The sequence below is a fragment of the Bos grunniens genome, chromosome 7 (assembly GCF_055505025.1).
Source record: "Bos grunniens cultivar Pamir isolate PY7600 chromosome 7, Bosgru_T2T1.0, whole genome shotgun sequence".
In the NCBI taxonomy this organism is placed as follows: domain Eukaryota; kingdom Metazoa; phylum Chordata; class Mammalia; order Artiodactyla; family Bovidae; genus Bos; species Bos grunniens.
In genome coordinates, this window is record NC_141171.1 from 22,057,973 (window position 1) to 22,084,850 (window position 26,878).

The 26,878-nt window shown below is 48.1% G+C and overlaps 1 protein-coding gene across 7 annotated transcripts; it reads right to left on the reverse strand.

Annotated features, from left to right (window-relative positions):
• Window positions 1-574: 574 nt before the first annotated feature.
• Window positions 575-26,853, reverse strand: SLC22A5 (solute carrier family 22 member 5). Of its 7 annotated transcripts, none has more exons than XM_086410408.1 (10): window positions 26,281-26,853; window positions 19,408-19,511; window positions 11,852-11,912; window positions 10,495-10,666; window positions 9,246-9,372; window positions 7,410-7,510; window positions 5,344-5,558; window positions 3,655-3,837; window positions 2,383-2,518; window positions 575-2,026 (listed from the first exon to the last, which is right to left on the reverse strand). In XM_086410408.1, exons 3-10 carry the CDS (start codon window positions 11,889-11,891, stop codon window positions 1,939-1,941), a joined length of 1,062 nt encoding a protein of 353 aa, XP_086266534.1. In that variant the 5' UTR covers window positions 11,892-11,912; window positions 19,408-19,511; window positions 26,281-26,853; the 3' UTR covers window positions 575-1,938. The 7 variants fall into 7 exon arrangements, with proteins under 7 accessions (XP_086266534.1, XP_086266528.1, XP_086266533.1 ...); XM_086410402.1 differs by having other exon boundaries at window positions 11,871-12,025; XM_086410407.1 differs by having other exon boundaries at window positions 11,871-11,912; window positions 26,281-26,714.
• Between the last annotated feature and the right edge of the window lie 25 nt (window positions 26,854-26,878).

The window sequence follows — 26,878 nt, forward strand, 5'->3', positions numbered from 1 at the left end:
TTAGGAGAGTGTTTAGGGAAGTCTGGAGGCAGGAACTGTTTGCCAAGAATAGGAAAATATTACAGGGTACACTCCTGTTTTCACTTTGATCTGTGGTAGAAAACTTATTATTTTTAATATCTGAATTATTCCTCCACTTCCTTTGCTCTGTCTTTCGTATTTCTATGGGCTTCCCTGTGGTAAAGAATCTGCCTACAATGCAGGAGACCTGGGTTCAATCCCTGAGTCCAGAAGATACCCAGAAGGGAATGGCAACCCACTACAGTATTCTTGCCTGGAGAATTTCAAAGAGCTGGACATGACTGAGCAACTGAGCACACACACACACACAACTGCACAGAGGCGCTGGTCTTACGCTCCACTTGCAGGGGAACCCAAGTTAAGACATTTGTGCAAGAATTCTGGCTGAGTCCATAGTCAACAGAGCGAGGGTCTCTAGTACATGGGGATTAAATCTTAGCTTTAGAGACTAATTATAAACTTCTGTTAGAATTAGTCCAAGCTGACACAGAGAAAAGTCACGTGAAGGTGTGGTATGACTTACCAGACTGAAAATAAAATTTGTGGGCAGTTATTATTTTAAAAAATCATTTATTAAAACATCTTCATTTCCCAAGGCACTTCAGTAGCTTTCACAAAAATACTTTTTTTTTTTTTTTTAAACCAGGTGAAGCATATGCTCTAGGAGTACCATGGTAACATATTCAGAAAAGAGAAGACAATTTTACATTGAACACAGAGTATCTCCCAGTGTTAAACCACTGAAGTGAGCAACTCTGAAAGACCGTGAGCACAACTTAACTTTCTTCTTTGTAATTTTTTCCCATGATTAAGTATCACAAAAGGAACACACACAATGACATCATTTTTGGCACTCAGAGAAGTGCTAGTATAGCTAAGGCTGGTGAGGCCTTGCAGAGGTGGCAACTGCAAAACATTGCCAGAGTGATTCTGGGTTGAAACGAACAAACCACGAAACAAAAGACAAAACCAGGAGGCTGAGGAACCAGCCTTTCCTACGTCTATTCTGAAGGGCAAATAACTTAAGGAGAAAAAAGACATAACAACAAACAAACAACGAACAAAACACAATCAATCAAAATCCACATTATAGTTTTGGGAGAAGAGACAAGTTTGCTTGTCTCTCTCACTGACTTACTTCCTTCAAACCATACGTCAGAGACCATAGTAGCTAGGAGACCTGACTCACACAGCAGTGGAAAACAAGTATAGTAGCTTCAGTGACGCATCTCTTGTGGGCCCAGACAAGCCCAGTGCTTTGATCAGATGTAAACACGTCTACCCAGTAGCCACTCGGAGTGGTCCAAGTGCTCGTAAGTCAACGCACTTGTCTGTGTTCTGTATTTGCTCAGTTTCCTCCATATTAAATTCTTCTAGATTTCCCCAGACCTGTGTTCTCCTGCCCTGGGGAAGCAACAATATCCTTTGTATCTGAGAAAGTATGAGAAATCAAACTTCCTGTGAAATTACTTCTCTTCCTCTAAAGGGCACCATTAGAGGGAAACGGGGAAAACATGTTTCGTGGGGTGGGGGTTGGGGAGGGGAGGACTTAGACCTTCAGGTCTATCAGAGGCCTTTTTAGGTAGTCTGAAATTAAAATGTAAATTTAGCAAATGCCTCTCCTATTTTTTCCAAATCCTACTGGTTCCAGTTAGTGGTTAACTTCTTAGGAAGTGCCAAGTCCATCATTGTAATGGTTAGGATTTATCCAAAGTTGTCTGTCAGTAGCCAGAGTCCCTGGAGAAAGGTAGTGTCTAGGACCATAAGCAGCTGAGTTTGGGTGTCCATCCACGAGCAAGGCAGACACGGAATCCATAGAATCAATAGCAAAGACCTTTGCCACTGAAGGACCAGTGTCTGCACAAGCCACTTCTGACAAGACAGTCTTTCCTCTTCACTTTCTCACTGGAGGTTGTGTTAGAAGGATGTGCTTTTAAGGACTGTGGGGCTTTCTTCACCATCCTTTAACATCCTTGTGTGGCTTGGAGTTTGCCTGTATTTTATTCTATAAAGACAAGTCAAACAAAAGTTAGTAACAAATCTTAGAAAGATTATCTACCAGTCTCAAAACAAACCTCACCCCCGCCACTGCCATAGCTGAGGTTATCTCACTAAAGGGGGAAAAAAAATCATACAGCAGATTCTGAAAGGTTTCTCCTTGTCTCTGTACTATCCCAGAGTTGCTGTTGCTGTGGAGAGGTGAGTGATGACCTGGTGGTCTGGGTCCAGCCAGAAAGAACAGGCGGTAAGCACCTGGCCACGTCTGATCCTCTTACGGCTAAACTAGTCCATGGCATTTCTGAGTTCGTGGGGAACTCTCTGCCAGGCGCATTAACTTTGTGAAGAAGGAGGCCTCCTTACCCTTTGACCCTTAGCATCTGGTCAATGGTGTCTGGGAGTGGAGTGCCGAAGGTCTCTGGGAGGAACAAGGTGAGGATGGCTGTCAGGATGGTCAGACTCCCCATGAGAATGTAGGGCAGGAAGCGGTCGTAGGCACCTGTGGCGAAGCAGACAGAGTCCCAAGCTGGGGGTGCTTAGACGTGGTCTCTCCCCCTCCTTTCATGTCCCTGGGACTCTAATGGGTATCACCTGGCTTCTCAGCCTCGGCATCTCCCAGTCTGAGTTGCCATATTGGGATGTGGCACCTAGGCAGGTCACAGAACCCAGAGTTGGCACAAACCAGCAGTACCTTGGTGCGGGGAAGGGTGTAGACTGGAAAGATGGGGCTGGGCCATTTCTATTTGTATTTCCTTTCTTCTTTGGCTACACCCTGTGGCACGCGGGATCTCAGTTCCCCGACCAGGGATTGAACCCACGCCCTCTACAGTGGAATTGCAGAGTCTTAACCACTGGGCCACCAGGGAAGTCCCTCCATTCCTATTTCTTAATGCTGGGTTTCCAAGGAACTTGAGGTACTTATCTAGGGACAGGAATAACTCCACCTCTCCAGACGTGTCACAACCCACTCAATTTGTCTTCAGGCCAGGTCAGGAGGTGTTTCTGCTTGTCAGATCTTTGCAGCATATTCACAAAGTGCTCCCAAGGTGGGGCCACCCCTCCCCAGAGATGTGTCAGCTAGGAATATGCAGGGGGACTGCAGCTGCTGTGAAGAAATAATTCTGAGAAAGATAAAACTGGGGCCCTGTCACGTAAAATGCCATAACGCAGATCTTTGCACAGTGTAGAACTGCTGCGTTGAGTGCTTCACGTTACAGAGGTTCTCTGTTCATCAGATCTTTTCAGTGGACATCTTTCCCTTCCTATTCCTTTTAAACTCCCTATTCCTATTCCTTTTAAATTCCAAGAAGGGATTTCCCCAATTAAGTACACTGGCTCCCCAAACACACTGCAATTTCTTAGGACTGGGGAATTACGTTCTCTGACGGAAGGCCTAGGAAGGCTAACACAGGCACAAAACCCTCCGCTCTTGTCCATTTCTAGCTTGTCTACAGGTTGTTTTCCACAGGAGTGCTTCCACCACAGTGCACCTCCATAGGAACCTTCTCCAGGCACAGATCCAGTCTTGGCTGTGTGTACACTTGTTTTCCTGTTGAGCAGTCCCCAGCCCACATTACAGCCAATCAGTGCTTCCACCCCAACCCTCCCGTGTGTGCTCTGCCCCAAGGGACTTACCAAGGTAAACGAAGTAGGGAGACAGGATGCTGCCCAGGCGGGACGCTGTGGAGCTGACTCCCACGCCCATGTTCCTGACCACTGTGGGGTACAGCTCGGCCGTGTACACGTAGACCATGGAAAAGGCGGCTGTGACTCCAAACTTACCCACCATCACCAGGACTGTAGCCAAGTAATACAGCTCTGGAGAGGCAAAGGGAGGCCAGTAGGAAGAGGCAACAACCCAAGGTATACTGCTGCTGAGAGTGGGTTTTTTTTTTTTTTTTTTTTTGCCTGAAACAGACATATTTTCTCCCTTTCTTTCTGGGAAGGGATGGGGAGGGAAGTTTCTATAACTTCCTATTGTGGGATAAGGCACTTATGTCCCTCCAAGTTGCTTACTGAGAGGACGCTGGGACCGGCAGCTGTGTGAGGACATACTCTTCTCCTCAGCCTAGAGACCACCAGAGTGAGCCCCTTGATAATCCAAAGGAAACTTGCTCCCCAATCACAAAGTCACTAAAGACATGGAACCTCATGCTGCCAGCACTGTGGAATTAGCTAAGGATTTGTGTATAAATGGGAAGTTCAATCGTAACTCACTTCACACTTTCACTCTACTCAACACTTCATAGACCAGCAGACCTTCAGGAATGACCCTCTGATCTCCCCTGCTTGCTGTGCCAATGAGGAGATGCTGCGAGTACCCTGCGGGTCTCCCTGAGCTCCGGTATGAGCCTCCACATACACCCCTGGGCTCCCAGCCACACTATGCAGAGTGTTGCCAGCCCCAGGGACCCAGAGGTCCCCCGATCCATAACAACTCAGGGTACCACCATGGACATGAGGGTCCATAAACCGTTTTGTGAGTTTTCAAAGACCTCACACCCTTCTGGAGGATACAAAGAAGGTTTTACAAATAAACTCCTGCAGCTGGCCTGTGAGAACCGTGCTGTGGACGGACCCTCCCATTTCCCTCCCCTCACCTCTTACCAAACAGTCCAGGCTCATTCCTCCTCAGGGTCCTGGCCTTTGCTTTTTTTTTTTTTGGCCTGAAATGTTCTGCTTCTAGACTTTTTCGTGGGTTTCTCCATCATTTCATCTGTTGCTACTCAACTGTCCCCTCTTCAGGGACACTGTCTATGACCACTCTATATAAACCAGCTCTCCAATGTCCTTCATTGTCATTATAAAAGGTAACACTGTCTGTACTATACTAAGCATTTTATTTACTTGTTCACTGTCTGTCTTCCCAACTGGAACGTGAGCTCCAGGAAGACCTGGGGCCCTGCCCAACTAGTTTACTTCTGCTCGTTAGCCCCAAGCACAGTGCCTCTCCCACAGTTAACACTGCGCAGCTGCTTATTGAATGAATAAATGACAAAGACAGGGCCAGGTTGCAAAAACACAGGGATGGCTCTCTTCCCTCCCCCTCACTCTGCAAAAACAAACACGCACACATTAACTTGGGTAGAAGAGTACCATCAGCTGCCAGCCCCACATGGCTGCTGTCCTTCCTGCCCCCAAAGCCAGCCCATGATGACTGTCTGGTCCCAAGAGATACTTTCTCCTGATTTGTTGGACGAGAACACAGATATGCAAGCAAGCTCTAACGGCATCACTTCATGCTCTTTACTAATTGGGTGAGACAGTCGTAGAAACTGAGTGACTCAGTGGATATCTCAGACCGCAGACACGTATGGGACCTACCTGGGGGCACGAGCTGCACAAAGAGAAGAACGCTGCCACCTAGGAAGAGGGCGGTGGCCATGGAGTATCGACGGGGCAGGTGCCGCAGCAGCAGCCAGGCCAACACGTACGCTGGGACTTCAACCACGGCCGAAAGGAAGCAGTTCAAATAGACGTCCCCATGCAAGTTAGGGGTGTCCAGGGAGAGCCCGAAGTAGCCCACTGATATGGTCAGCCTGAAACAGAGTGCCGAGGAAAGCTGGAGAAGCAGCATCCAGGTGTCTCCCTACCTGGGCGACTTTTAAAATATCATTACTGCAGGAAATTCAAAACTATCCTCACCAGGAGGGTAGCAGATTTAACCTTGAGTCCTGCTTCTTAGAAACAAAGATAACTTCCCCCAGACCAGGGTACCTTTTGAGTCAGAGCACTTTCAAAGTATTCCAAAGTGTCCCAGCAAAGACATATAATTCAGACAGATTTCCTGTGTTGGAAAAAAAACCAAGACCCAACAACCTGTCAACAGGCCTTTTGACTTTACAAATTCTAAGCTGTGTGTGCTCAGCAGTGTCTGACTCTTTGTGACTCCAGGGACTGTAGCCCACCAGGCTCCTCTGTCCATGGGATTCTCCAGGCAAGAATACTAGAATGGGTTGCCATGCCCTCCTCCAGGGGAACTTCCTGATCCAGGGATTGAACCAGTCTTCTGCGTCTTCTTCTTCTCCTGCGTCTTCTGCACTGGCAGGTAGATTCTTTACCACTGAGCCCCCCAGGAATCCTAAGCTGAAGCACTCACAAAAGCCTACCTCCCTACTCTCTGAACCTCCCAGATCCAGCAACTGCAGAAGGAGCTCAGGAATGAGTAAAGAGGCAGCTATTAAGTGGGGTATGGTAAGGTTGGTGACATAACATAAAATAAGGAACACTCACTGGTCAAACATTTAGAGAAAGATCCCTGGCAGACCCTTTGGGGCGATGAGCCAAGAGACTGGTCAGAAGCAGTTGATCCTCACCCCCCCAGACTTGTGAGGAGGAAAGGGAGCTCCCAGTGGGCCATCTGAGTGCCTGTCTCCAGCAGACATTCCCTCTGTTGACGGTCAGCACTTTTTGGCAAACCAGACCAACATGAATCAGATTCTTTCTAACTCATCTGCAGGTTGAAGCCACAGCCACTATAATCAGGGAAGAGGGCTCATACAGGAGTCCCTGGGAAATCCAGAGCAGGCGGAGAGCCCGGGTGAACCTCAGGACGGGTGACTCACTGCAGGCTGGCAAGTCTGTGGCGCAGGCTGAAGGTTGGCTTTGTCCAAGGCCGACTCAGGGGCGTATGCTGCCCCGAGGGATCCCGGGCCATTCCTTGGAAATGAGTGACTCACAGTACCCCCCAGGGAGCAACCCAGCAGGCTGCCAAGGCTTGTTGACTCCAGCAACAAGGACTCTGAAATGGAGCCTGCCTTCCTCCCCTACTGCAGGCTCAGGTAGTCACCTGTAATCCCAAGTGTCTGGCCACCGAGCAAACACTCTCTAGGCACTCAGATGTGTTCCTTCTTTCTGATAAGTCACAAATCCCTGCCTGACACACTTGGGGAGATGCCATGTGAGAGGGAACTTGAAGAGGACATGCCGGCCATGGCTCTGCCTCCAGGACAGTCTCCAAACATTCCAGAGGGAAGACGTCCTGCTTCCACATTTCCGGAATGTACATAGCAGCCTCTGTAACCGGTGGAGCCTTCACTTAGAACTTCTTAAAGCCCTCACCAGTCCTCCTGCATCACCGTCTGATGCACTGTCGACAGGAACAACTCAACTAGGGCCCCAACATGAGCAACTCTTCACCTTATGGCCCGGAGGGATCCCCAAAGACCCTGTATCTTCCTCAAGAGCCCCCACAACAGTTTTCGTAGTCCTGTTCTGAGATTCCGTTAAGAACCAGGACACGCCCACTTCTTTATTGCAAGGCACATCTGTGCCACTTTCTGATGACACAGGCTTTCAATTCTGGTCTGAGACATGTCTGCAAATGTGAAGCGTGAGAGCTACTGCCAGAAGCTGCGTCTGGAGGCCCCGGGTAGGTCTCACTTACGCACCACAGAATTATGGACATGACGGTGATCATCCGGATGTTCCGGGTTCGGATCAGATCCAGGATGCTGTGGGACTGCTGCTTCTTGGAGCTTAGGTCTTGTAGCTGCGGACAACAGGGCAAGGGTATGGGAGGGAGAGAGTGTTGGAGACTTAGAGACCCCAGAACATCGAAACTCTGGCATCTTAGCTTTCTGTGTCTCTGACTTGGGGAGTGGTTCGTGTTTCTTGCTTGAAAAGAAAAGTAGGTATAGAGGCTGTGTCTTGGGCTGTAGAAGGCTTCACCAAGCCTTGTCGATAACAAATTTGTGAACAAGAAAGAGGAATAAAAGTAAGTGACCAGCCTGTAACACAATGCAGCCAAGGAGGAGGCCTAAGCTGATTGCTCTCTCTGAGCACCACCCCGAACCCTGTCACTGGCCACATTCCAGGGAGGCCTCTAAGCATTCCTTCCCAAGCCTGGCTCCCAGCCCTCTGGGTCAGAGAGAAACTGGCTGTGTAGTTTATTGATATGATATTTTTTAAAGAATTAATGTTTTTTGGTCCTCCAACCATGTAGTTACTGGTCTACTTCCAAGGAAAAAAATTTCAGATAGAAAAACAGGAAAATTGACCTTGGCTTCACCCAGTGTAACTTCCTATGAAATTTGGCACGGCCAAGGACATTAATAAACCACACGTCTAAACACACTGATGTTGCTTTCTTAAGCAAACCCAGCTTTGGAGTCTGTTTTTCCTGAGTTAGCAGTTCAACAAAAGGTCAACTTTTGACCTAACTGATCCCCTGAAATAGCCTCATTTCTATAAAAATGCCAGTGGATTCATGGGTTCACCAGACTGACCTCTGCAAAGCTCCCAAGGCTACCTCACTCAGAAGCCTTCCCTGCCATCTACCCCTTACTGAACTCTGACCGAGTCCTTTCTAGGACATCCTGAGTGGGAGCTAGTGCTGGGCCACTTCTTAACTGTGAGGCTGGCAGGGCTGTCAGTGGCCAGTGGCTTCTTTGCCACCTCTAGTAACTGGTCTCTCTTTCCCAACCCTGAACTCTGCATCGGAAGTCAGACTGGCTTGAACGTGCCTTTGCACACAGCAATATGCGCCTGCTGGCTCTTCTCACAGCCAGGCCCTCGTCTTTGTCAGAGAAGAGACACACTCCAGAATCCCATCAGCCAACAATGACAAAGTCTAAGCTCTTCTGGGAGCCACGGGACTGAGGAAAACTGCTTGTTACAGACAGGGTGGAAACAGAAAGAACAGCAAAGAGAAGCAAGATCCAGGAATCAGGCAGAGCCAGGAAATTACTCACTGCACGGGAGAACAGGGTTTGCAGAAAGGTGTGAGGTTGGGGGAGGGTGGATGTCAAAAAGGACCTGGCTCTAGGACGATATTCAACCACTCCCCATTGGTAGGCGGAAGGAGACAAGACAGTTTTAACTCCAAATCTATTTTTGTTTCATATTTTAGGCAGTGCATTTTTTTTTTAATTAGAAACTGCCAAGGTATAAGAAACAATGATTTTCCAGAATGCCAACTTCATGGAAGACCTATTACACATAAAGAGTTTTTATTATGAAAAGTAATGGTTCAACTGTATGATCACCTAAAAGAGAAGATTTATACAAAGTATGAAAATCTAAAATCCACAGGGAAGGTAAAGGAATTGAGGCAGCTGGCACCTTCTCAACTTCTGAATTTTAACAGGACCTGCCTTGGGATCAGCTGGGGCTTAGGCATGGAGAGGGCTGGGCTGCTATGTAAAGGGAGGGCTTCGGGGCTGTGTGATGCTGCCCTAAAATTGTGGTCACCGGGACCCTCCCAGCAGCCCCTGCACAGCGCTCACCTCACTGGAGTCAAAGATGGTTGAAGGTGCAATGATCCCATTGGTTTTGGCAGCCCTACGGATGATCACCTCTGCCTCCTGAAATCGTCCCTGAGAGATGAGCCATCGGGGGGACTCAGGGATGAACCTGGAAGTACAAGAAGCAGTCTCACTGAGCCTTCTGTCCCTCAGACCAGGTGGAGCACACGTGGAGGTAGGAAATGGGGTTTCAGAACCAGAGCGAGGTTTGAGGAATGTTTGATACTTCCAAGCCAGAAGCCAAGAGATGCACTGTGCTGCAGCCAGTAAGTGTGAGCCTCTGATTACACTGGAGTACACAGAATTTACAGGCACCGACACACCCTCATGGGTGGGATTCCTCCCTGGCTGGCCACTTCCCATTTCTGAGGAGTGGTGGTGCCACCTGCTGGACACTAAGTAGACAGGCACAACATGGGTTCCTGCAGCCTGGCTTCTGTCATGGGCTGAGCTGGGGCCGGGGAACACACCTCACCTTGCTGTACTCCCCTGCTTGTTCCTGGCATCCACAGAAGCTTTTGCACTGACCTCTGACAGCCTCTAGTTTATCGTCATCCCTCCCTCCTTGATTTTTCCACTTGACTGTCTATAAGGCACTTGGGCGTTCTGAGACTTTGTGGACCTTATTTTCTACCTCACCAGCTGGCCTCTGCCCTTGGGTCCTAACCAGGACTCATCTGTCCCTTCTCCCACTGTGCTCTGCAATGTTCTCACATCCACGTGGGCCAGGGACCTCGCCATCCCTATGTGCAAAGTGGGGTTCCCGCCTCAGCTGCATTCTCTCTCTTAGTATGGAATAGCCTCCTCTCTGCTTGTCCAGCTCTATCTTGGAGGCTAAGATGGAGCCTGGCTTCCTCCATCCTGCTACCTGGAGGACTCTCACTCACAATGTGCTCCTTCTTCTCTCAGTTCTGTGGCATGAGGCTGTAGCAACACGCAACCAGAGCCAGGGCCTCAGCTGTCTTGTCCTGCGGTCTGACAGCTTCCTGGAGGTCATGCTAGACTATCATCTCGCAGTTACTGCTTTTTCCTCTGTCTACACTCCGATCAACGCAGCACAGGGCTGAGAACAAGTCTGTTGATTTCCTGAAGTTGTTTTGTTTTTGGCTTTTCTGTGGATGGAAAAACATTCTGAAAGAACTTAGGATGTGTGGGTTGCTGCTGCCCCCTAGTGAAAGCCAGACAGAAGACACCCTGCTAGTGGGTACCACCAGGCACAGGGCACACTCACCACCACAGCGCTGCACAGAGCACCCCCGGCACCGTCAGCGCCAGCAGCAGCATCCGCCAGTCTCTGATGAAGTAAGCAAACAGTGGCAGCAGCATGTAGCCAAACGCATAAAATATGCACACGCCTAACGTAGAGAATATAATACGAACTGACTTGCCAAGAATTTCTGTTCCTGTTCAAAACAAGGGAGGAGTCAGGTTAGTATTTTAATTCTGGTCATTTCCTTATTCATCTTCTTTTGTGTAATTTTCAACATACAGATAAGGGATCAGGAAGAATTATCTCAAAGTTTCCAAGCCTTTGGGAGGGACAGGATTCTGACCACTTGCTGCGGGTACCTCAGGGTTCTCTCCTGACACTGTCATCACTTTCTGAAACCCTATGCTAAAGATGCCATGTGGGGCCTCAAATTTAAATCTTCACTGAGGAAGGGTTCATTGAAGGCAATTTTGCTATTATAGCCACATGGGCTATTGCACTTAAAAAAATTTTTTTTCTATTAAATGTGAAGAGAAACAAACAATCCTTTCAACGATCAAACCAAGGAACCTAATGACCCAAAAGCTAGAGTTAGAGTCCTCCAAACAGTGAAACTGGCAGCTTCTCAGTGAGAGCAGGCCAAAGCCCTGCACTGTGGATTATGAATTAAAACCCTGAAGGTCTCATGACTAAAGCCCACCCCTATCAATTCATTCTTTTTTAAAAAAGATGTTTAAACAAACGTGGACCATTTTTAAAGTCTTTATTGAATTTTTTACAACACTGCTTCTGTTTTATGTTTTGGGTTTTTTTTTTTTTTTTTTTGGCCCATAGGCATGTGACATCTTAGCTTCACAACCAGGAATTGAACTCTGACCCCCTGCATTGGAAGGCAAAGTCTTAACCACTGGACCTCCAAGAAGTCCCTCAATTCATTCTTGCCAGTCAATTTCACTAGCCACTGTGCGTTTCAGAAGAGGCAGTTTTCTTCCCTGGTGAGCCTGCCAATCATGGCCCTTGCTTCTCATGTCATGCCTTCCTCTTTCCTTAGCTACCCCAGCCCTGGGAAATGGCAGGCCCTATTTTTAACAGAAGATGTTCAGGTGAATTCTAGCAAAATGGCCATCAAGTACTAATGAGACCAAGGTGCCACAGGTCGGGGGCCAGAGAAGAACTGGAAATCAGCAGTTAGGCTATCGTGCTGCTGGGGACGCGAGGCTGGGTGGGCACTTGGAGGACTCAGCTTCCATGCCTACTAATTGGGTCCACCAAGGATCCCTGGTTGGCACTGCCAGAGACCACCTCCCCAAAGGGACATCACAGCTGTCCCAAGAAAGTGGGTGGTGGGATGATGGTGAAACAGAATCAAGTACTCAACTCCAAACTGATGGCCATACCCAGGACAAATGCTGCCACATAGTTGGAGATCTGGCCCATGCCTACAAGGAAAAACAGCACGGTAAACATCTCAAAGTTCTTCGAGAAGATCTGCAGGAAGCTGAAGCCTGTCTGCATGCCCATCGTCACAAACAGCACGTTCTTCCGACCAAACCTGGGAAGGAAAGGAGAGTGACAGAGAACCAGCTGGGAGAAGGCAGCATGAACGGGCCCCCCGAAGCGGGGGCTTTCCCCGGGGTCATTCAGGGAGGGGCTGCAGACAGTGCTGCCAGGGCACTTGGTGAGGGGGCCGTCCTGGTCACTCGGTCCCTAGGCTGTTACTAATGCACAGCCTGGGCACCGGCGTTGCCCAAGAGGTAGTGCCAGAGTTAACACAATGATCACAAGGGACTGAAACACACTCATTATACTTAAGTTTATACATTCATAATTAATATTTTTCAAGAGTTGGTTTACTTTGGAGGATAATGGAGAAAGAATTCATTATAGATGAAAACTGTTTAAATAAAGGGGAAGACATTTGTCCTGACTTTTCTATGTAAACTATATGAACAGTAACCAGTAACAGATAAGGGAAAGATTCATTTCATAAAAGTATTCCAACTATTAAATGAAACTAAAGTGATACAATTAGAACATCATCCTTTTATGACTTCCAGTGAATGAACAGATACGAGTATCATGTTTCAATGACTGCTAACATCATAAAAAGAGACACTTGAACACTGTATAACTCCTACAGTCTTGCCAAAGGGGCTGAATCTGATGAAGTCTCTGGATCTAGCTGCAATTTGCAAGAAATGCAGAGGAAAAAGCAATATGTTCAATTGCACTGTAAGTATACCCTCAGCAAAATTCAGACTGGGAAATTCTACAAGTAGAATAGCCCAGGCAAAGAAAAGGATGGAGAACCCCTAGGTTAAAGCAGACTAACAGACATATAAAAATTTTTAAGTGAGCAAGACTAAACTTGTGTTTAAGGATGCACATTTGGATGATAAAACTACCAAAAACCCACAGGGAAGTGATTATTATAAGTCAGGCTAGTGTTTACTGATAGGTGAGGGAGGCTATTGTCCTTGGGATGGGACAGATGAGTGGGGCTTCCTGGTGGCCAGCAAAGTTCTATTTCTTGACTTGATATTTATATGGTTATTTCCCTGGAATAATTCATTAAACCTCACTTGTTCTGTGTGGTTTTCTATATCTATGTTCAATTTAAAATTTTTTAAACGTTGTTTTTTGGATTTGTTTGGTTTCAAAGACAGTGCTACAACAAGTAGGAACAAGTCAACCTAGTTCATTCAACCTAGCAGATTCAGCTTGAGTCTGGCCAGGGCTAGCAGACACCCATTTTCATTCAATGAATATTTATTTGAACATCTATTATATACTAGTCACTATAAATGTATTTGAATAAGAAAAAAAGACATGGATTCTGCCCTCAAGGAGCTTATAGTGTGTAGTAGAGACAGACAGTCATCATATTTTAATCACTCTGCTCAATGTACGATCACACAGTGAAACAAGAGCGCTGAAGGATCAGCATCCTGACCCACAAGGGACCCAACGAAGGAACCTATCCTGACTGCAGGTAGAGGCTGGGGACTTGGGCATTCAGGGGAGGTCTCCCTGAAGATGGGGCACCAAGATCAGACCCAAACGTAAAGTAGTTGTTGACAAGAGGGGGTAGGGGAGAGTGACCAAGCTTTTGATGATACAGTACAGTGGGGGAAGTCAACATTAATACTATGATAACATCTTTTATTTATTTCTGATAGGCAATGTGAAGGCAAGGCACAAGGAACCAGTGTAATAATGTAAACCAGACACCCTGAGGAGGTCACCTGTGTGGTCAAGGAAGGCCGTGGCATGGGGATGGGGGTCTGGGAATGTTTTGCTGTGACTATGAGAAGAGCACGTACAACTGTGGTTGGAGGGGCAAGACGAATGCATGCGAGGGGCAGCTGGTCAGGAGGAGACTGCTGAGGGTGCCAGGGGGCCAGTGCACAAGGCCTTCAGCCACGGTAGAGTTTGGTGCTTCTCCCCATTACAACAGGGGTTTGTTGTTTTTGATGATACTGGCATCTAGTAAATAGAGGCCAGAGATGTTTTGGACATCTGAAAATACCCACGATAGTCTCCCACAACAAAGCAGTCTCTGGGGCAAAATGTCAACAGTGCCGAGCAACCCTGGCCTAAAAGGAGACTCCCCTGCATTGTTCGGAACAATAGCGCCCTGCACGCCAACCAAGGGGTGGGGCCTCCCTACCCTGCTCTCCCCTCCCAAGGGCTCCCTGGAGAGTAGTGAAGAGGACAACTCAGGGAGCCCTTCCACTGCAACAATCCTTGGCAATCTGGGTTTGGGGCTCAAAAGAGTCATTTTTTAAAAGAAACATTTGTCTATTTTTATTCTTTGATATTATATTTATGTGTACACAGCACATTTGTAAAATACAGAAAAGCACAGAGAAGAAAATAAAAATCAGCTATATTCTCTGACAGCCACTAACATTTTTTTTTCCTTTATTTTTCTAAATTGAAGTATAGCCAGTTTACAATGTTGGGCTAATTTCTGCTGTACAGCAAAGTGACTCAATTATACACATACAGACATTCTTTTTTCCTCTTCTTTTCCATTACGGTTTATCCCAGGAGATTGGATATAGTTTCTTGTGCTATACGGTATTCAATAGGATATTGTTGTTTATCCATTCAAAACATAATAGTTTGCATCTACCAACCGCAAACTCCCACCTCCCTCTCCCTTGGCGACCACGACTTTGCTCTCTCTGTCTGTAAGTCTGTTACTGTTTTGTAGACAGGCTTGCTTGTGTCATATTTTAGATTCCGCATATAAGTGATATTGTATGGTATTTGTCTTTCCTTTCTGACTTGTCATTTAATATGATAGTATCTAGTTTCATCCACGATGCTGCAAATGGCATTTGTCTCATTCTTTTTTTATGGCTGAGTAGAATTCCATTGTACAGATGCGCCACATCGTCTTTATTCTTTCGCCTGTCGATGACCATTTAGGTTGTTTCCATGTCTCTGCTATCGTGAACAGTGCTACTGTGAATACAGGGGTGTACGTACCTTTTTGAATTACGGTTTTGTCCAGGAGTGGGATTGTTGGTCATGTGGTAGTTCTATTTTTAGCTTTCTGAGAAACCTCCACACTGTTCTCCACAGTGTCTGCATCAACTTACATTCCTAGCAACAACGTAGGAGGGTTCCCTTTTCTCCACACCCCCTCCAGCATTTTTTTTTTTCCCTTTCCCAGCATTTGTTATTTGTAGACTTTTTAATGATGGCCTTCTGACTGGTATGAGGTGATACTTGTCACTGTAGTTTTGATTTGCAAGAAAGGCTCACTTTTAAAATCTGTCAACACAAGGTTAAACATACACATGTCCACAAAAATAAAAATATCAGCTACTTCTTCCCTAGGGTTGTGCCTCCCTTATAATTCTGCACTTAAAGGTAACTCAGTGACATCAGATAAAATGCTTTGGCAACCCAGGATTACGTTATTGCTCTTGACTTTTAGGCTTATTCATATTCCTGAAAGGAGTCCTATATAAAAAGTTACTGTTGATATCACAGACAACACTGGACGGCATGAATGCACTGCTCTAAGGCAATCTGTTAGGCTAAGGTTTTTGACCTGGCTCACTTAGGAGAAATCTGTCCACCCCGAGAGCCCTGGGGCCGCCCAACAGGGTGCAGACAAGCTTGGGTGGTACAAGGAGCTGAAGGCAGGTGCCACAGCCAGAACAGCCACATTTTTGGCTATTTCATTTACTGGACTTAAAGGATCCTACTTAAAAGAAGACGTCTGCTAGCAAAAAAATTTTTTTTAAAGGTTTGAGAAGCACTGTACTAGCCCTTCTGAAGAATAAGGTAGTCTTCAACACAGTCACTAACTTTGTTTCTATTGTTTCCTTGGGAGCAGACCTTTTGAAACTTGAACACTTTCCTCAGATCATCATGGTGTTACGTGGTCATCAGGCTCCAAAGCTGACCCACAGTGATCTATCTATTCTATGACACAGCTGACCAGAGAAATGCACTGGGTTTCAACTCTGAAACTAGGGTACTTCCTCCTAGTTTTTCACATCAAGGTAATTACTCTGAGTCTCAGCTGCCACCCCACCCTGTGAGGAGGAACTCCCACTTCCGCTCCAGGAGGCCCTCTAAGCTCAGTCCACGGCATGCCCTCCTCTCACTCTACACTGTTCCCATCCACTTTCCGGGCTTTGATGAGGGTTCTGTGAACTGACAATTCCCAAATGCGTTTCTCTAGCCCAAACCTCTCATGAAGCACCCTATCCATACATCCAACTCCATACTCAATTACTCCTATGAGACCCGAAGTCTCATAGTCACCCTGAATTAAGTATGTTCAAATGGAACTCAGTACCTTCTCCTACAAACTTTGTCCTCTTCCACAGGGCTTTGTCTTTGGGAAGCGCATCACCACCTGCACAGTTGTGCAGGCCAGGAGTCTCCCTCCCCTCACTTCCTGTGCACACAGAGCTAAGCCCTGTCGGTTCTACCTCCTTCCACTCCTCTCCGTGTCTACTGCCTTCAGCCTAGTCCAAGTCACCTTCATTTCCTGTATAAATTATTGTGATAACCTCTCACTTGGTCTTTCTGCCATCCCTCTTGCTTCCTTTCAATCCTTTCTCCACCAAGTTATCAAACAACTTTTTAAAAAATGCAAAGCTGATGATGTCACACTCTCAAAAGCTCCACCCTGCTACGTGCTGAAAGCCCAGACTCCTGTCACCTGCTAAGCCCGGCTGCTCTTCTGCTTGGGACTCAGCCTGCCTCACTGTGGTGTCTCTATTCCACTCTCCACACCACTCCAGAGCACTGTCTCCAAGCTCCTGCGGTATACCATGCCTTTTCTTGAGTCTAGGCTTAAGCACTCTCAGCTTTCCTGCACAGAACACTCTTTCCTCTCTCCAGCCCTTTAGCTGGCTAATGCCTACTCATTTTTCAACCCCTAGCACATGGTTCATCATCTCAGGCCTCCTCTGTCATACCCTCTCTGAGTACCTTGTACTTCTCTGTATCACCTACCATCACAAAGGGTAATAAGTACTTCCCTCAATTCGTTGTTTAGTACATTCTGCCTTGTTAGAAGGCAAGTTCTAGAAGAGTGGGCACCTGGAACGGTAGTTCACAGGAAACAGGATCAGGACTCTCTGGGCCCTAATCCTAGCTCTGCCACTTGCCAGCTGTGTGACTCTGGGCAAGTCATTTAATCCCTCTGGGCTTCATTTTTCCCATCTGTAAAATGAAAAGAATAATACTTCCTGTATCATAGGGTTACAAAGATCAAATTATTTGTTGTTTATTTGTACAGTACTTGTAAGAGTGAACGGCACATATTAGAAGCTCCGTATGTATGTATGTATTTATCTATTTATTCATTTACTTTGTGCTGTGCAGCTTATGGGATCTTAGTTCCCTGCCCCGACTAGGAACTGAACCTGTGACCTCGGCAATGAAAGTGCAGAGTCCTAACCACTGGGGAATTCTCAGATGCTCTGTGTTTATTAAGTAAATGTAAGTAACTAACTGATGCTTGCTATAGGTTAAGAGTTCTCTTGGGTGGGGTAGCTGAGTCATATAGTAAGTGTATATTCACCTTCAGTAAATACTGCTATGCTCTAAGTGTATTTATAAAGGATAAACAGGAAAAAAAAGTTTCATTAAAATATGTATTTAAGTATGTAAATGTTGAGATATATTAGTTCCCCGCCCTCAGTAGGAACTGAACTTGTGAGCTTGGGAATGACAGCACAGAGTCCTAACCACTGGATTACCAAGGAATTCTCAGATCCTCTATGCTTGTTAAATAAATGTAAGTAACTAACTGATACTTGCTGCTAGGTTAAGAGTCTGGGGAAGCAAAGGCCTTTCCCCTAAAGGAGCAAGTTTCTCAGGCTCATCTAGAATCAACAGTCAGTGGTCACGGCCTACTGAACTCTTTAATACTTACAGGTGACTGTGGGAATTTGTCCCTTTCAAAAATCACTAGATGACACACTGGAAAAGACAAATCTAGTGAAAAACACACATATTTCTTATGAGGAAAGACTCCTCAGGTAAAGATATTAATCCATAGATGCAATATGCCCGAACATCCCTCTGCATGAAAGCTACAGGGTACGATGGCTGTGTGCTCAAAGCAGGACGACATCCTCAGCTTGAACCTCTCTATGAGAGACTCCCCCTGCTGGGAGGATGCTGGGACTCCTCTCCACTGGGTGATCCGGTGTGGCCAAGGAGCTTGCTGAAGGCTATTCTCCTTGCCACAGGCTTCTCTCACAGACCCTGAAGTCCTGAGATAAAAAGACACAGTATCATAAACCCCTCTGTGAATATTGTGGTAACTCTGGAACTTTCTCCAGAAAAATGCTCGCATACAACCTCTAAAATTTTGTAGGTAATCTCCAGCGGAGATGAACTCCCTAAGCCCCAGACCTTGAGTCAAGAGCCCTGGAATTATACAAATCACCTGCTTATGGGTTGAAACAGCACACTTCCTGATTGCTGTGAAGTACGATAACCACAAGCCTGTTAGCTAAAGGGAATCAGCCCTGTGAGCATAAGAGTTCTGCCCATCACACTGCCATTGGCTAGTGAGACCTCCTCTTACCTTGAGGAAAGAGTGATGGTTTTTGGGAACACAGAGGCAACTGTCTATGGAACGCCCTAAGTCTAGCCAAGGCTATGGTTTTTCCAGTAGTCATGTATGGATGTGAGAGTTGGACTATAAAGAAAGCTGAGTGCTGAAGAATTGATGCTTTTGAACTGTGGTGTTGGAGAAGACTCTTGAGAGTCCCTTGGACTGCAAGGAGATCCAACCAGTCCATCCTAAAGGAGATCAGTCTTGGGTGTTCATTGGAAGGACTGATGTTGAAGCTGAAACTCCCATACTTTGGCCACCTGATATGAAGAGCTGACTCATTTGAAAAGACCCTGATGCTGGGAAAGATTGAGGGCAGGAGGAGAAGGGGACGACAGAGGATGAGATGGTTGGGTGGCATCACTGACTCAATGGACATAGGTTTGGGTGGACTCCAGGAGTTGGTGATGGACAGGGAGGCCTGGTGTGCTGTGGTTCATGGGGTCACAAAGAGTCAGACATGACTGAGCGACTGAACTGAACTGAACTGAAGATCTACAATACAGCTCATGTGCTTGTGTGTGGTGTCTCCCTCTCCTAATGTGTGAAGACACCAAAGGGTTATGCTTACCTAGGGAAGGCCAGCCAGGAGCCACAGAAGTGAATCAAGGCATATTTCCTGGTCAACTGGATCATGGATACACTCAGCTGAGGTTGCTTTGCTCAGCAAGCATCAGTGAGAGGAGGCTGCTGACTCTCCTTACTTGGAATGGAGTCTATAGTATTGATGTGCCTTCCCTCTTTTCAAACACACAGCCCAGGCTGAGAGGATACTACCTGGCTCTATGCTGGGGGCCCCAGCAGCTGCAGGAGACAGATACCCACCTTACCTGTCTGAGAGCTGCCCCGAAATGAAGGAGCCCATCAGCACACCCACGAAAAACAAGGAGATTGTGAGCGGGGCCTTCCAGTCGTCCTCACACACCAGGTTCCACTGAAAGAGGAGAGAAGGATGTATTACTTCTTTTTCAAAGTGCTTTAAATGTTCAGCTTCTTGGAAAATGAAATCAGAACATCCCATATCCTTGCATGCTTTGTTTACATGACCGCAAGGGTGTGTGAGCTCACTAAGGCAGGTGACAGCCCACTGGGCAGCAAGGCATGGCACAGGTTTCCCCTCAATGGGGAGACTGGCCATCTTGTTTTTCATAGCTTTTAGCCTCATTGTTTTGTTATCAGTTTCAGGAGGGGAGACAGGCAGGGAGCAGGTACTCTGCCCACATGCCAACCAAAGAGGAAGGGCGAGGCTTCACATGGTCACTTCTAAGGATCTGGGCTGAGGCTGGGACTGTGAGTAGAGCAGGCAACCTCTCAGTGGGGTCCAGGCCATTGGCACGGATGGCATATGAGTGGTTCCGGAGCAGGGCTCTGCAGCTCCAAGGGTCAGGGCATCCAGCAAGGAGATGCAGCCAGAAGGCCTAGTATGCACCTTCTGGATCTGTTCCTTCAGCTCTGCTCAGGTCCTGACTCTGGGCCAATGACTCCTGGCTCCTGCTGACAGTTAGAGCTGGTATCCCTGATGCTGTGCCAACATAAGGCCCGAGTACAGCCAAGAGCACTGAGCTGGGAGCCAAGAAGCTGGGTTGTAGCTCCTACTCTGTTAACTAGCTACCCAAGCCCATCGTGCCTTAATCTCCCCATTTATGAAACAGTGACTGGGGGTGGGAACAGGTTGCAGTGCTTGGTTCCCGGAACCTGGTGTAGAGTTTCACCCACAGTTGGCATGGGAAGAGATCTGCGGGCACAGGGAAGCACTGAACACTCACACATGAGATTGCTCCAGCCTAACAAGGGCCAAGAGAAGGATGAGAAACCAAAATAGGAAGCTTGCTGGTTCCCAGAAAAATGTTTCCCCAAACAGAGAGATGGTACTCTGTAATAACCAAGAAGGCCACCTTCCAGGGAATTCAGCCCCTTGCTTGCCTGGTGACAGGCTGCATGCCTGCCCTCCATGGATCCTGTTGGCTCCTGGGGAAGTACACGGCTTCCAAGAAGAAAGCATCTCTTCCAGGTCAAGGTCAGAGGGAAAAACAAGTCTGCTTCTCAGCCCTGCTGGGCAGGGCATGCAGAAAGCCTCCAGGCACCTCAGAATGGGTAGAAGGGCAGCCCTCAGGATGGATCGGAGAAGGCAATGGCACTCCACTCCAGTACTCTTGCCTGGAAAATACCATGGATGGAGGAGCCTGGTAGGCTGCAGTCCATGGGGTCACTAAGAATCGGACACGACTGAGCGACTTCACTTTCACTTTTCACTTTCATGCACTGAAGAAGGAAATGGCAACCCACTCCAGTGTTCTTGCCTGGAGAATCCCAGGGACGGCGGAGCCTGGTGGGCTGCCGTCTATGGGGTCGCACAGAGTCGGACACGACTGAAGCGATTTAGCAGCAGCAGCAGGATGGATCAAGAACCCCTGCAGAAGATGATAAGGCTCACTCAGCCGCAAGCTAGCTCTCCACTCTGGAGCAAGCCTGTGCCTTGGATGGACTGAGAATGGGTGGTGATCCCCACTCCAGGGAAGAGTTGGGGGTCACCAACTCTTGAGTCTAGAGGAAGCCCAGACTAGCAGGGGACAAGCAAGGAGCACTAAGGCCCAAAGGTTCAGGCAATGGCAGCCTTCTCATCTCTGCAGTCTCAGTGGTGCCAGCACCCAGATACCATCTTCCTTCTAGGAGGGTGTGTGCTCCTAGGGCAGCTGCCATCCAGACACGGCTGCTGAAGTCAGAATAGGAGTGGCAGGGAGTTAGAGCTGAGGGACTCGGTGAGGGCGTGCCAGCCTCTGGGTGTTAGATTATGGTTATGGTCACAACTGAATATGATGGGATCTATTCCCAGCTAGCAGGCACTACTTTTGTAGTGACAGAGATTTTAAAAAAGACTGAATAGAGTCATTAGCTGCTTCTCAATAGGTCTCTCATGAGAGCTGGGGTCTGATACAGCTGAGCCAGACTAGAAGTCCAGAGGGGCATTTTCAATGAGTTCTGGAGTGGCACCTCTAAACCCCCACCTCATGTCGGGACTCCCAGTATAGGCTTCTAGGGGCTTCTCGACTGGCAAGGCCAGATGTTACCTGAAACTAGGTCAAACAATGCTCTGTAGGAGATAAGGTGACTGAAGTGCTCATCAAGTGGATCCCCAGAGCATCTCTCCGGCTCCAGCAGCCTCAGCCCCTCCACTTGGTTCAGTGTCCTTACTCTGGGCAAGTGTGTAACTACCTGAAGTAACTGGGCTCTCCATCTACTACCGACATGTCTTAACAATCCTCATGGCCTGGCTCTGGGCCCTCCAAAAGCAAGCAAGGGTTAGCAGTTCCTTCCTACTGGCCACAAGGGGCCTGTATATAGGGTCAGGAAAGGGACTAGGTTTCAACAAATGAACAGAAGGGCAAGCACAGACTGGGTTCCACCCAGCCAGCCCAACCCACCCACCTGGCAACCACCAGATGGACTGCAGCGGGCTCTAGGACTTGGCCTGACTCCCCTAAGGAGGGGTGGGATGAGAAGCCCATAGAGTCCAGGTTATGACCCAAGGTTTGCTGTCTTTACAGCAAAAGGAATCTAGTATTTCTATACTGAGTTCCTGGCTTGGCAGCCGTGACTAAGGCAGGTACAGATCAGCTCACTGAAGACGCCACCTGGTATGAAGGATGAACTGTATTGGTTGATGATAATAGGTATTAACCTTAGAACTAAATGTGTAGGTTTAAGATTTATGTCATGAGTCTAGCATCATTACCCCTCAGCTGGGTGAGCTATAAAAGCAGGAGCAAAAAAAAAAAAAAAAAAAATCTGAAAGTAACCCTGGCAAAGGGCCTAGGCTTGCTACCCTTCCTGGTTAGAAATGTGCCTTTCTAGCGGTGATGGCTTCTTGGAGATAGCTTATATATATAAAGCTTTTTAAATTACATACTTTAGTTAGGCACAGTTTGTTTTATGTAATTTATACCTCAATAAAGCTGTTTAAATTTTTAAAAAGAAAGAGAACTGTGTCTCTTGAACGCAGAGTGTAGTTGGTGCTACTTCTCAGTTATGGGAAGTACAGAGATGATGTAGTTCCCTGGGACTAAATGTTCTTACCTGTGAGTTGACTGGGAGAAAAAAGTGAGAGAGCCTGTGCCCACAGGGCAGAAGCTCTTTCCTAAGATGTACCCAGCCTGACCGCATCAGTGGTCAAACACACTGGTAAGCACTACCTGTTACTGAAGGCCATGCAGTCCTACACACGTTTCATCCTGCCTCCTGTTGCAGTTAACGGTGAATCCTTGACCCAAGGCTGTCAGGGCAAGGAGAACAATTTGCGACCACATCCTCTAAAAGCCTGGCAGAGCCCTGCAGCGGAGAGACTCAGTACCTGTTTGATACCTAGGTGAGTGAGTGACTCGATGGATAAAGGACTGTTAACCTTCCAAACCATACTATCCCTTGGGTTTCGTCCTTGGGCTTGGCTGCCCAAAGCCCAGATGAACCCTGAACTTCATTCTCAAGAACAGATTATTTTCCTTTCTCCCTCATCCCTTCTCTGGGTCCACTGTCAGAACTTTGACCCAGGGTGTTGGTTCTCAGCTAGCTAGAGTCTCAATCTGACCGCTCATGGTCAGATGGGTCTGCTGTGACTGTATGTACACAGGGGCCCTCAGGGATTTGCCATGAGCTGCAGGGGCAGGGAAAAGGGTCCGCACTTCCCTAGAGTGAGGGGAGTCAGAAAGGCAGAGCAGTGAGGCCCTGGCTCCAGGTCTTTTTGGTCTCCCCACCCCTTTGGTCAGCCCAGGGCCTGCCTCCCCAGTTGATGCAGCTTTTTCTTTGGGTGGATGCGGAGATAACAGTGGGTGCTCTCCTATTTTCTAAGACTACGCACTTACGAGATAAGGCTGATGGAAAAGCTGGTCGAGAAAAAGAGGCTTTCCAGGACAACAGGGAGTGAGTAAGAGTGTTGCCAAGGGCCAGGGCAGGGGGCTTCTGGGAAGCAGAGGAAAACGGGACACAGAGAACTGCTGGATTTTTGGCTGAAGAGACCCTAACTCATGAGTGCTGGAGTAGCTAGACATTTCCAAAGGAAAACTCTACAGCCACAGGCTGTGTTATGGCAACACCAAAAAGCAGGTGACCCAGGCAGCCTGAAAATCACCCATGTTCCCAGAGAAGGAGGCAGCGCTGGGCCAAGGAACACTCAGGGATTGGAGCGCCACTGCATAGTGGAGTGGCTGATGCCCCCGCACCCCTGGGGTGGCGGAAGGGCTACAGAAGGGTTCAGCCTAGAAGCTCATGAACCACCTATTCCAGAAACATGGGAGAACAACCTCTTTCACCTCATAAACAGTGTCCCCTTCTTTCTGCCAATCCCAACACCTTGTTGCAGATCCACACGGGCACAAGCCCCAGTCTCTGGAGTGGGGGGTTACATTTACTTTGAAATATTCCACTTAATGCTTTTTGACCATCCCTGAGTTCCTCTTCTTCTTCAGTTCTCCCACGGTGGAGAAGATTTCAAAATATTCATTAATCCATTCAACAAAAATGCTCCTGAGTACTCCATCTGCAACCAGCATCAATGTCAGGACTTGCAAGATATAAGTACACCACAAAGTTTAGTACTCTGTGTGCACTCAACTCCACAAAGAAAAAAAAATCAAACAGGAAACCGGGGGTTTTCATCTTCTGCTGAAAACCATGAATAGGAATTCCATACCAGTGTACTTACAAATACCTCTAGGCATGATGTGGGGCAGAGGGCGGGCTTGAAGTCATTTAACAGGCACAGGACTAGCTGCAGTGGTCAGCCGGGCAGGTCCGATTGAAAGAAAACGGGCCTTAGAAAAATGGAGCCATCAGAATGTTAATGTAACAGCTTCCAACAGTGACTGTTCACCAGAAGAGAATGAGCAGCCTTGAACCTAAAAGTCTGGCATACCAGCATCCTCAAACAAAGAGCTAAGTAATGTATTAATCTTGCCTCCCTGCAAAGACTGACAACCTGGAAGTAGGTGAAAGGGCACAGAGCTCTTACGAAACTGTTTAGACAGCTAAAGAAACAGCCTAAATATACAAAAGGAAAGGCTGATATTGGTAGCAACATAGCTCAAGGACCCTTCTGGAACAGTCTGCCTTTGGGAGCTCATCAATGCCATCACTGCTCTCATCCAAAGGCAGGATGGGGACAGCAAAGAAAGAGCAAATGATTAGAGTAAGCCAGAAACATAGGGGTTAGGGCAAAGTCTTAAGAAATGCCACGAGCTGCTCCTGACTTCACTGCCTTCTCCTTCCGCAGGCAGCCAGATGCAGAATTTGCAGGGACTTCTAGGTCATGGAGTATGGCTTCCCCTCCGTGGTCTTTGCCTGCAATCTGAGGGACAGCCTCTACTTTCACAATGCTCACTGGCTTCCAGGAGGGTGACAGACTCGCTCGGGAGGCTGGGATAGAGGATTTGTGATGACTGTAAGTTTTAATACTCCGTGCACGCTTCGGCCACAGATCACAGTCAACTACCTCCAACCAGCGCCTCTTCTCTCACGCAGCAGTGCCTGAGGACACCGGAATGCTGTCACTCGCTGAGATCCCAGTGGGGCTCTTCTCACACTCCTACTACACACATGTGGAGTAAGGAGGCACAGATGCTGGGGACATCAAATGTCCAAATATACAAAAAACAACACACACACACACGTTTGTTGCGGCAGCACTCAGACTACCTTGAAGGGTGACAACCCCCAGAAGCAACATACACACACAGTCTCCAGAACCCATGTAAGCCTCCTTGAGGCTCCAGTAGGGTTTGATGCCATAACAGGAACTATGGACCATTCCCTTCAGCCTCTTCCCTGTGAATCCTGACCTTATGCCAGGTTGTGTCTTACTGTTCTAGACTTTGTCTCTGTTGAGCTATACACCCCAGACTCATCGACAATCCTCCTTCTCCAAGAAGCCTTCCCTACTCCTCAAACCCCTGTTCCTGACACACAGTGAACCTGGGCACCCGAGAGTCTTTCCAGAAGTGCTCTTTTTAATGTCCTGCTTGCTCAGTTTTGCTGAGACTACACAGAGTCAGAGTGCCAGAGCTGGAGTAAGATGCAAAGCAGAACCGCATGCATCCATAAATACCACATCATACATCCAGCTTTAATAATTACAAGGTCACCAGGGATAGAAAAGGCCACCCAAAAGGAAAATCCAAGGGGCTGGGGAATGAGAAAGGTTTTCCCCCTGCTTCCGATGAACTAAGGCTGTATGCTTTAACTAAATCTGGCTAAAGACATTTCCTTAGAATACCCTAAAACATTCCAGGTCAAGAAGTCACTCCAAATGGATCTTCAGATGCACAGAATCCTAAAAGACTAATGATAACTGACCATGAGTAAAAAGTAAACAATTTTTTATGGGGAATGACTTTGACTTTTTATGGGGAAAGTAAATGAGTATTTACAAGGAATTGCTAGGGCCTTCTTGGCTTCCTCTCCAAGGTAGCTAACAAGGAGGGGTGGCAAGACTGACAACCGTGCTGCGATGGCCACGATCTCTCTGGAAGTCACCACGACAAGGGCTCCCGAGCCACCTGGCTGGAGGGTGTCCATCACCAGTATGTAGTGAGTCCGCGGCGAGGGAGTGACAGTAGCCAGCACGCACCTTGGCGGGTGGACTGCGCGACTTTAAAGACAGTGAAGGTCCTGCCTACGTCTAGGTCTCAGGCCCTGGGCGCGGAGCTGGTACCCACCTCGGTGACGATGGTGGACAGGTAGATGTCCTGGCTGAACTCCCAGCCATCCAGGCAGCCCTCCTGCTCCAGCTGCTCCAGGTCCACATCGCGCCCCGGCTCCAGCCCGAGCTCCGAGAAGTTGACCATCATAGCGAGTCGGTAGCGGCGGCAGCTCTGAGGCACCTCGCGGCCGTCCTGCAGCCGCATGGGGACACTGTGGTTGCGCCACGCGCTGCTCAGGTTCGCGGTGTCCGGCACCCGGCAGTGGTGTTCCGGGGTGGCCGTAAAGAACACGGACGACAGGCCATTGAAGCCGTTGGGGATGATGCTGGCGCTGAGCAGGAAGAAGATGAGGCGCTGAAAGGGCCCCCACTCGCCTAGGAAGGCGGTCACTTCGTCGTAGTCCTGCATGCTGCCTTCAGCTGCCGGCGCGCGGCGCGCGGCCCGCGGCCGGGGGTCGGAGGACGCGGCGGCGCGCGGGGGCGGAGCGTGGCGAGCCTGCGCGCCTGCGCGGCGGATCCCCACAATGCGACCGAGCAAGGGTCTTGGGGACGGCCAGCTGACTGAACAGGTTCGCAAGCTCCTGCCGCCGCCGCGGCCGAAGCGACTGGCCTTA